The 11,231-nt window shown below is 42.1% G+C and overlaps 1 protein-coding gene across 1 annotated transcript; it reads right to left on the reverse strand.

The window, feature by feature from the left end:
* Positions 1-6,402: 6,402 nt before the first annotated feature.
* Positions 6,403-10,669, reverse strand: LOC148035043 (pentatricopeptide repeat-containing protein At2g33680-like). Its single transcript, XM_087679937.1, has one exon. The coding sequence runs from the start codon at positions 10,257-10,259 to the stop codon at positions 7,380-7,382; it is 2,880 nt and encodes a 959-aa protein (XP_087536063.1). The 5' UTR covers positions 10,260-10,669; the 3' UTR covers positions 6,403-7,379.
* Positions 10,670-11,231: the final 562 nt, after the last annotated feature.

Consider the following 11,231-nt stretch of genomic DNA (forward strand, 5'->3'; position numbering starts at 1 on the left):
ATCGAGAGGCTCTCAGTCTTGATAGAAACCATTACCTTGCACTTTCCTAGTAGTAGATATGACTACCTCGCAAACAGGCTAAGTTTGGCATTAGTCAGTTGTACTTGGGGCTAACCAATGAGGGTCCAATGATTTTATGTGAGGATGTTGTTGTAAGCTCCCCCATCAATTAATGCATCAAAGATGTGTGTCTTTTGGGCAATTACCATTATGTGTAAGTCGGTTGGTGCTACTATTTCTTTGTCCTCATCCTCTATGCCTGTGATAGTTGTCACTCTAACATTCATAGGTGGTGTCATTAATGTAGTGGTGTGATGGAGGGTAGTAGTTATTAATGTAGTGGGTGTGATGTAAGTAGGTTGGTACTACTATTTCTTTGTCCTCATCCTCTATGCCTATGATAGTTGTCACTCTAACATTCATAGGTAGTGTTATTAATGTAGTGGGTGTGATGGAGGGTAGTAGTTATTGATGCGACTGCCATTGAAAAAGCCTATACCCTCTCCTTCTAGGGTTTCAAGCTCCATATTGCTTACTCTACTAATGTTACGAACTTTGAAAGGTCCCGACGCCCTAAACTTCATCTTTTGTTTGTGACCCTTTATAGAATAAAACAACATTAACTCTCCTTGTTTCAAGTTGTGTTGTTTGACATACTTGTCAAACTAGCTCTTGTGTCATGCCTTCTCATAGATTAGGGCTTGGGTTGCAATGAGTTGGGTTTCAGATAAGTGTTCTAGTTCTACTAGGTGATTTGTCTATGCTTCCTTGCCATCCCATCTCTCTCAAATCACTATTCTCAAGCTTGGAACAAAGAACTCAACTGGAAATATTTCTTCAATTCCATAGGTAAGCTTGAATGGTGTCTATCCCCTGCGGCCGTTTTGTAAGCTTTCCTGTAAGCCCATAATGCTTTCATTTAGCTTATTGTCCAAATCACTATGTGAGGTAGAGACCACCTTGGTTAGGATAGCACTTGGATTTTATTTGTGGCTCCAGCTTGACCATTGGCTTGAGGGTAATACGGTGAGGATTTTCGATGGATTATCAAGAAGGTGGATAACAACTGGGCAATCACTTCATTGATGAAGTGCATGCCTTAATCACTAACTAATTCTATGAGACATCTGAACCATGAGATCACTTGCTCCCAAAGAAATTTTTCAGTGATCCTGGCGTCATTTTTTTGAATTACCCAAGCTTTGGTCCACTTGGTGAGGTAGTCTATGTCTATGATTATGTACCTCACTAGTAAGTATTGTGCTACATGGCTGATTGGACCAATGAAATCAATCCTCCATTTTTCAAATGATTAGTGTGCTATCAATAGGATCAACTCCATCTTATCCTTACTACGAATAGGGACTTTGGTTCGTTGGCAATAATCGCAATGCTTCACAAACTTAGATGTATTGTGGAATAGGGTAAGCTACCACAATTGAGACTAGAACACCTTACGTGTTGTAGTGTTCCCATTGAAGTGTCCTCCAGCAATTCTGCCATGAGATTCTACAAGCACATCATGCATCTAATTCTCACACATGTCTTCAATAGTCCATCCTATCCTAATTGGTAGATTTGGTCGGCAATCAATTGATAGGGTTAAATCTTTAGAATGAGATGTTTTAGGCTAGCCTTCTCAATTGGACATTCAAGTAATCTATGTTCTAGGATGTGGACCATGTCATCTGCCTAATAAGGTGTAAGGTATGCTCTAAATAAATCTCTTTTGATGTACATTCTAAACAAATTTGCATCGGATAGGTCATCTACAATGCCTTGTCCAGCTGCTTCTTCAGTGGTTATGCAAGACATATGGTCTACAATGTAATGTTGTTCACCCTTGCATACTACCAAAGAGAAATCAAATTATAATAGAAAAAGTAACCATCAAGCAATCCATCCTATTGTGCAGGGTTTGTTCACAAGATAAAGCAATGCTTGATGATCAACAAAGAAAGTAAACGGTGTAGCTAGAAGGTAATGTTGAAATTTCTTAACAACAAACACCATAGCTAGCCCTTCCCTTTCTGTTTTCGTGTAGTTCAATTTCATGTTAGTGAGTTGTCTGTTTGCAAAGCTCATTGGGTAATCTAAGTTATGCTCTCCAATTTGGCATAAAATTACTTCCATAATATAACAAACTTTGATGCGTTGATGCGCACATGGAAAGTAATGGAACAATCTTGGGCTCATAGAATAGGTGCGATCATCAAAGCATTTTTCGATTATTTGTAAGTGCATTAGCACTTCTCAATCCACTCACATACAATCAGCAACTTCTTGTAAAGTAATCATGCAATGAGTGTGTAATTCAATACAAACCGTCAATAGTACCTTGTGTGACCAAGCACTGAACTCCCTTGTAATTGGTTGGTGGTGGTAAATCGACAATCACTCTAACTTTGAAAAATTCAATATCAATGCCATTTTTGAGACCACGTGTCTAGGATACATCCATGCTTTACTCGTAATTGCTGGCATTTTAAGGAATTCAATGAGAGACCCTATTGTTTACGCCATTCAAAGACTATGCAGAGTTTGTCTAGGTGCTCCTTCCAATTGGAATGAATACACAGATCATCAATGAATACTTCCAATCACTTTCTAAGCATGTCCTTGAAAATAGCACACATAAGACACTAAAAGGTAGCAAGCGCATTAGTCACCCAAATGGCATGACTCTGTAGGCAAACACACACCATTAAATTGCAAATGTCATTTTATGCATGTCATCTAGGTGCACTTGAACTTGGTTATAGCAAGCTAGAGAAGCCATTCAGAAACTGTGGGCTTCCTTCCCTGCCACTCTCTCAAGTATGTGATCGGTGTATGGTAATGGATAATTGTCTCTCTTTGTCGCTACATTGACCTTTTTGTAATCTTTCCATTCTTCTTCAGGACAATTACTATGGATGATACCCAGTCCATGTGCTCAATCTCATAAATGAACCCAGCATTCAACAACGTGTCTATTTTCTTCTTCATGATATGAGCATGCTTTGGATTTACTGCATATGGTCTTTGTTTGATTGGTATTGCATTGAGGGTCATAGGAATGTTGTGATCACAATACTCAAATCGATTCCTTTCAGATCTTCTAAGGACCAAGCAAATACATCTATATACTCTCATAAGATATTAATGAGATTGGCCTTCTCTTGCTCAGTTAAGTCATTAGCTATGTACATGGACTGAGGCTTGTCCCCTTCCCTTGCCAAGTTGACTTTCTTAACTTTAATAGGTTCTTCAATGGGTTCTCTTGCTCAGTTAAGTCATTAGCTATGTACATGGACTAAGGCTTGTCCCCTTTCCTTGCCAAGTTGACTTCCTTAACTTTAATAGGTCCTTCAATGGGTTCACTAACCTATCCTGCTCGTTTGGCTCCTACTAACACCAATATCTGATTACCCTTCTTATACTTAGTGAAGTGTTTGGGTAAGTAATGTGGTTTCTTTTGTCATTCAACTTCCGAGGACTTGGATTGTTTCCTTCTCTCTTCCTTGAGCCTCTTATGCCTCAAATGAACTAGGAGGTCCCCTTTTGTGCGTTTGGTCTCAGGTGGTCTTGGGAATTGTGGATCACTCTCAGAGTTGACTTCTTTTGACTCAGATTTGAACTCACAAACTTCATTGGAAAGGTGGTCATAGCTCCGAGTTCCACTCGAAGTAGTGGTATGATGCATGATTGAACTAGTCCAGCTCACTCATAGTCCACTACATCCATGTGCTCTAACCAATTATGATCACAATTTACCTTGATGACTCTTCTTTCCACTCTAAAAGCATTGGTCTCTTGGGGTTTATAGTCCACTCTTATCTACTCAATCACTCGTCTGTTGTACTCTATGGTCTTGGCTTCTTCCTCACTTTCCTCACCATTGGAACAACAATCTTCATACTCATCATCTGAATCCTCATACTTAGGCTATTCATAATTCCCATGGTTCACGTTCTTAGGACTTTTCTCATCTACAAATGAGAGCCCAATTGCAAAACAGATTTAGCACCTTAGTCCATTGACACTCTGAATTTTCTATGAGATCCTTAAGAGGTTTAAAGTTGGCAATTGGGTTACCAGCTAGCTCTCTCGCCAAGTACTCAAAAATTCTATGAAATTCAAGTTTATTAGTTGGTACATGGTAGGTGATAGGCATTGATCGACTGATGGAACTCCTAGCCATCATGTAGAGAGGTACTGATGATGTAGCATCATTCTTGGGTAACTCAGAAGCCGTGACTCCATTGGGTTTACTAGCTGCTTCTACAACTTGCCTATATTCATCCTCATCATCTAAGAATGGCAAGTCAATGGTTAATACATGCATCCAATCATGCTCATCCTCAAGGCAAGGAATATACTTAGTTAAGGGTCCATATTCACACTTTTCTTGTGAGTCGCCCTTTAGTATTGCAAAGATAGCATCAAGGTCAATTGGTGAGGTTTTCCAATTGTCCATCTCTACTCGAACAACTTCTATTCTATTGCCCAAGAATATCAGGCCATTACCCAAATCCTCTATCACTCAAGCATTTCTCATCCATGGCCTACCTAACAGAATATCTTAGTCCACTCCCTTCATGACTATGAAGTTAACCGAGAATTGGATTCTTGTTATCTTTAGAGGCTAATATTTTAGCACTTCCAATGGCCTACCTTTCATTCCATTCACTAGTGTAACATTAAGTTGTGCAATTTTCACTCGTAGGTTTTCCTCCCAAGCTTGCAAAACTATGTGACTAAGCACACTAACTTCTGCTCATGTGTCCACAATTCCTTTCCATGCAGCATCACCTCTAATGCAACAACAAGGAATACTGTGTACATTTTTGTGCCCTCTCAAAAGGCATTCACTTGTAGAGATTTGAACAATGGGTTCAAGATTAGTCTTAGTATATGCATCTCTGCATCATGGCTTGGCAAGTCGATCATGTTCGTGGGGTCTTTCTACCCACTGCTTCAACACTTGCCATAGCGTGGGGTTTTGGCTAAGCAATTCTCCTAATGGCAAGGTTACAGGAGTTGATATCAGTGTCATGAGCAAATGGCCAACCTTTTCCTTTTCCTCAAACTCAAGGCCTTTCTGCCAATGCTCTTGGGCATTTCATTTGTCCATGGCATCTAGATTATGCTTGTGTGGTGCTACATGGGGTATTGATGTGCCTCCTAATCGCAAGTGTGTGGGGGAGGCTAGTGGACTTACAATAGAGAGCTCATTAATCTCATCCTCCATGACATGCTCTACATCCTACAAGTGCGCTTGAGCTTCTTTCACCCACTCTTTGACTTTGTCCACAACTTCTAATTGGCGTTTTGGGTCTGTATTTTCCAACCTTGGCACTTCCCTTTTCCACTGTTTTAGGAGCAGATGTTTCTACCTCCACGTTTGTAACCCATTTTCCTTTGGTCATCAGTGTGGTGGCACTATCACTTTTGAGTGTTATCTTGGTGTCTGCCCTCTTCCTTTTCCTCCTTTGGCTCTTCTTTCCATCGTATGTTGTATCTAAATTGCTACCATGTAATGAGATACTAGCCCGCTTCCTTTGAGCTTGAGTCATTGAGTCTAATGGGATTAGTATACCTTCATCATCATCAAGTGTTTTGACACTAAAGAGTCCAAGTGATATTGATGGCACAATTGTCGTACTAGTGGAGGGTTTTCGTCTAGGGCAATCAACATACAAATGTGTAAATCTACACTCTAGACATCTTAAGTCACCCTTGAACTTGTTTGCTTGCTCCTTTTCAGGGCAACAAGATGAAACATGCCTTGGATTCTACAAGTCCAACATACTAGTAGCTCTTGGTTTGGGTCCCCTTCTAGGCCTCTACCTCTTCCCCTACCTAAATCCATAACCTACACTAGTCTAAAGTACATCAATATAGGATTATCCTCCTCGTCGTAGGAAACATAGGGATTCACATACGTTTCGTCCTCTAATGGCTCCTCTACAAAGTGTATCAAAGCATCGTTTGATGGATGGGTCATTATGGGTCTAGGTGGCCTAGGGATTCTTGTGTGGGGTTGATGTCAATCCTAGGGGCAGTTGGTTTCAAGTCATTGGTGGACACGAGTAGAGCTAATGGAGCTCCTCTTCCAATGTTGGGCTACCTATTCCCCGACTAGCAGGCTTGAGGATGGGGTGGTAGGTACAAGAGCCTTCTTAGCAGTGTATCGCGTCATGTCCAAATCTACCGCAATTAGCATAAGGCCATGATCTAAGGTTAGGACATTCAACTAGAAGATGGTTCCCACCACAATGCACACACTGCATGTGGGGTCGCACTGGCCTTCTCAACATCTCTTGTAGCTTGGCCAAATTTAACTTCAAGTGAGTTATCTCTTAGTTTTGATCGATTTTTTTTCCCTTATCTTGCATGCTATGGCTTGATCGCACAATCATTAAGGGTTGTGGTTTTCTCAATGTTCCTAGAGGTGTGTTCTCTTGCGGTGTGGCTCTTGAGCTTCTCTCTCCCAGCAAGTCATCCACACATATTACCTCTTCAAAGACCTTGGCTAACACATCCCTTTGCACGTTCGACTTACTAGCTAAGGCCTTATAGAGTTCTTCATTTTAGATTTCATTGATAAACACGATGGAGACTGTTCTCTCATTGGGTCACTTTGGCAAGTCTCTGGAATCCTCTTGTAGAGACTTCTCATGTGAGTGACATAGTCTCAGATTTTCTCATTGTCTTTTTGGTTGATATTCATCAACCTGACAATGAGGTTGTCTAAGTATCTGGCTTTAGAAAATCTCTTAATGAAAAGATCTAGTATCTGGCTTTAGAAAATCTCTTAATGACTATAGGGCGAACAATCCAACCTCTTTACTCGCAATGCCACCACCACCAAAAGAAAACCCTCCCCACAAACATAAATTGCATGAGCACCACCTTCATCCCAAATGTGTGCCAGAACCACTTCAGAAACTTGTTCTCCATTAGAGGACAATCAGTAGAATACATCTATATGCCAACATAGCAAAATCTACATACCTCTGCTTGATTCTAGTTGCAATAATGCAACTTGAGTGCACAAGACATGCTCATCTAGCTCCATCCCCTCTCCCCACTTCTGCTGCTTCAAGCAATTGCCACTTTCTCCCCCTCAACCATGAGTAGAGCATTTCTGGTTACCCCACCTTGCATATATGCAGGGGAAGTGAGGCACCACATGTCAGTTAAAGGAGTTAATGTAACAAATGCCCCACTCACACATATCACCCGCCCCACTCACCAAGTGTCAGGCTGCTCCCACCCTCCCACTTGTGTTTGGCCTTTCCATGAAATTATGTTGTCCTTTGATGGGACACATCATTACACTCACTTACCTTGTCATAAGGATTTGTCAGCTTTCTATAATCAGAAAGCACAAGTTATGTAGTGATTCTTGAAGTTGCATTTAACACATCATGGTGATTATGAAACATTAGTTGTTTGTGTACATGTTCACACGATGTTCCTTTCTTCTCATCATTGTACAGGATTCTAAAAACCTGTTGTAAGTTTGGCACATATCCTTCATCTTTCATGCATGAGGTCAAGAACTCTATCCTTCTAGATATAACATTACTTTGACTATGACCAACAGTAAATTCTTGATACCTATCATCCACCTCTATAGTGGCAGCTGCAAGCTTTTTCTTTGCACCCACATCTTTTCTTGTTTCTTCTATTCTCTTTGCATCAATCCTCCTGCCAGTACTGGCATAAGTGTCTGCAATCAGCAAATATGCTGCACAATCTTCTAGATTCACCTGAATGAGCCAGTCAAAACATTTAAGTCCCAGTTTTACTTTGCCGTAAATTTTACACGCACTTAGCAGAGCCTTCAGAATTTCCTTGGATGGAGGACACTGCATGGATGCAACAAATTTCTCTGCCTCATTAATATGCCCTGACCGTGCAAGCAGATCAACCATGCAAACATAATGATCTAAAGTCGGTTCGATTTTATGTTCTATCATCATCTTGAAATACTCTTGGCCATCAACTAGCAGGCTGGCATGGCTGCATGCATCAAGAAGACAAGTGAAAGAGATAGCATCTGGCTTCACACCCTCTTCTACCATGTCCTCAAAACACTGCAGAGCCATAAGACTCTTGTGGTTCTTGCTATATCCCTTTAATATTGCATTCCATGATACAACATCCCGAATAAGGAGGTTATCAAATACTTGCCGTCCCTCCATAAGTGAGCCACACTTGGTATACATGTCTATCAACATGTTGCCCACAAAAATATCTCTATCTAATCCCAATCTGCGAGCCTCAGCATGAATTTCCCTTCCTCTTTCTAAAGCATTTAAAGCGCTACAAGATTTTAAACAATGCACCAATGTAACAGCATCTGCAGATATACCCTCCAGCTGCATTTCTTTAAAACACTTCAACACTTGCTCGTCCTTCCCATGTTCAGCATATCCTGAAATAAGTGCAGACCATGAGACTGAACTTCGAACCCGCAGCCCCTCAAGAGATTCCTGGGCTTCTGCAAGTGTCCCACATTTTGCATACATATCCACCAGTGTGTTATCTAGAAATGGCTCTCTGTCCAGTCCCCTTTTAATGATCTCACTATGTATTACCTGACCTGTGCCTAAAGCTCCTATCTGGCCACACGCTTTCAAGCCACAAATATATGTGACAGCATTTGGAGGTATGCCCTCCACCTGCAAACGTTCAAAACATGTCAGTGCTTCCTCACTGAGTTCATATTCAGCATAACCTGCAATCAGTGTGTTCCATGATACCACATCTCGAAAAGGCAGCTTGTCAAACACTTTTTGTGCTTCCTCAAGTGAGTTACATTTACTGAACATGTCAACCAGTGTGTTAGCGATTGAAAGGTCACTTTCAAATCCCATCTCCTTGATCTTCACAAGCAGTTCACGGCCTCGTCCTACAACCCCTAAGCTCGCACAAGCTTTCAAAGCACATAGAAATGTAACTTTGGATGGAGGCACACCCTCTAGCTGCATCTGTTGGAAAGAAGCCAATCCCTCTTCAGTGTAACCATGTTTGCAGTATCCTGAAACAAGCGCAGTCCATGAGGCTGCATCACAAACTAGGAGCTTGTCAAACACGTCACGTGCTTCTACAAGTGACCCACATTTTCCAAACATGTCAATCAAGGTGTTGCTAACATGATAGTCACTTTCCAACCCCTTTTCAACAATCTCAGCATGCAATTGTCGACCTCTTTCTACTAATCCTGTGCTCCCACAAGCTTTTAATGTGCAAGCAAATGTCACAGCATCTGGGGAAAAACCTTCAAGTTGCATCTGTTCCCAGCATGCCACTGCCTTCTCCCCAGGCCCGTGTTCAGCATATCCTGCAATAAGAGCTGTCCATGAGACCATATTTCGAGCTGGTAGGTGATCAGACAATTCCTGAGCTTCTGTGAGTAAGCCACATTTGGCATACATGTCTACCATGGCACTGCCAACAAAAGCATCTCTTTCAAGTCCCTTGCCAATGATGTCAGCACATAGTAACTGGCCTTTGTCCATGGCTCCTATGCTGCTACAGGCTTTGAGACTGTAGACAGCAGTAACAGCATCTGGAGAAAAACCCTCCATGTGCATCTGTTCGAAACATTCCAGAGCTTCCTCACCAAGCCCATGCTCTACATAGGCAGTGATCAATACAGTCCAAGAAATTGCATCTCGTCCATGAAGCTTGCCAAAAACGTCTGATGCCTCGGCAACCAAACCACATTTGCCGTACATGTCCAGCAAGGTGTTGTGGAGAAAAAGGTCCCCGTCCATCCCAATCATGACTATGTCAGCATGAAGTCTTTGACCTTTAACGATCTCTTTGATCCTGGCACAGTATCTCAGGAGGGTTAAAAATGTGAAGCTGTTTGGAGGCACATGATCTGCTTGCATTTGATGGTAAAAATGGAAGGCCTGTTGCAAATCACCAGCCTCTGTGTACCCTGAGATGAGGGAACTCCAAGAGTACTCGTTCCTTTGGGGCAAGCTGTCAAAGACATGACGCGCATCGAGCAGGTTGCCACATTCCACCAGAGTCGGCACAAGATGATTGCCAAGAGGTCCACTGGAGACCAGGCCAGTCTCAAGCAAGCAGGCATGCAAGAGCCTAGCGGAAGCTAGGTCCTTGTTCTGTCTGCAATTTTGCAAGATGCCGATAAAGGACTTGAGTGGCGTCAGGTCGGCCATTTGTGGTCTCCCTGAGGGAGCTTTGTTGGGGCTGAATGATGATGACAGGCAGAAGACCCGGGGAGTGGCCATCCCAGAAAGAAGTCTGCTCTCAACATTTCGGCAATCACAACCTCACAAGTTACAACGCTGTTGTAGCTGCCATGGACCATGGGAGATTGGGAGTGGGAATCCTCAGTTGATCTGACTCGAGCAGTGAGTCCCCCTTGAGGCTAGAGGCATGAGTTGGAATGTGGACCGTGGAGCGGCGAGCCTGGGCTAGAGGCATGAGTTGGAATGTGGACCGTGGAGCGGCGAGCCTGGGCAATGCCCTGAAGGCATGAGTGACAGGCCAAGGCATTCAAAAGGTAGTCTAGGCATGAGAGCTTAGAAGGGGGACTCATAAATAATGCTGCTGATGGAGGAATCATTTGCAGCAGTGGTGCTCACGTCTTCGTTCTTGTGATACATCATATGAAGGCAAGGCATCAGGCCCCCAACGTAAAGTTGCTTGTTTTGAAGGAGATCATGCAACTGCAAGCAGCCCATGGGCCATGGGGCCAGCTGACAAGAGGGAGGCCACCATCATCCATGGCTAAGATAGACTCTAGTCTCTGAGACTTAAGGGCTTGCATGCCATAAGAAAATTACAACCTTGTAAGTTGTAAGTTGTTTCCCTTAAGAGATTTATGCATTTTTTAAAAATTGTAATCAAATAATTACTTTTGTAAATATAAATTTTACTAAATAAAATAAATATTTTTTAAATCACACATCATACACTTGAATTTCCTCGAGGGTGATACAATTATTGGTTCTTTTGCAAACTGTAGCTCCAACGACCCGCCCGGTGCCTACGACTCAATCACTCATGTTAGAGTCTGATACCTTCGGGCTGCATACACTACAGGTTAGATACCGTTAGACCATTTGTTATATTCATGTTATTTTGATGTTCATGTTATATAATTTGTTCATGCTAGTCTAGTCTAGCACAACATTTTTTTTGGAAGGCACATATTCTTCATGACATGGTGATGTAGATCATAGGCCCTATGGTTTTCT

This window comes from Lygodium microphyllum, chromosome 6 (genome assembly GCF_053477565.2).
Source record: "Lygodium microphyllum isolate KBCC chromosome 6, Lygodium_microphyllum_v1.1.10, whole genome shotgun sequence".
Lineage (NCBI taxonomy): Eukaryota > Viridiplantae > Streptophyta > Polypodiopsida > Schizaeales > Lygodiaceae > Lygodium > Lygodium microphyllum.

What these genes read in the sequence shown, in the direction of transcription:
- LOC148035043 (XM_087679937.1), bottom strand. Translation starts at nt 10,259, where the DNA reads ATGGCCACTCCCCGGGTCTTCTGCCTGTCATCATCATTCAGCCCCAAC.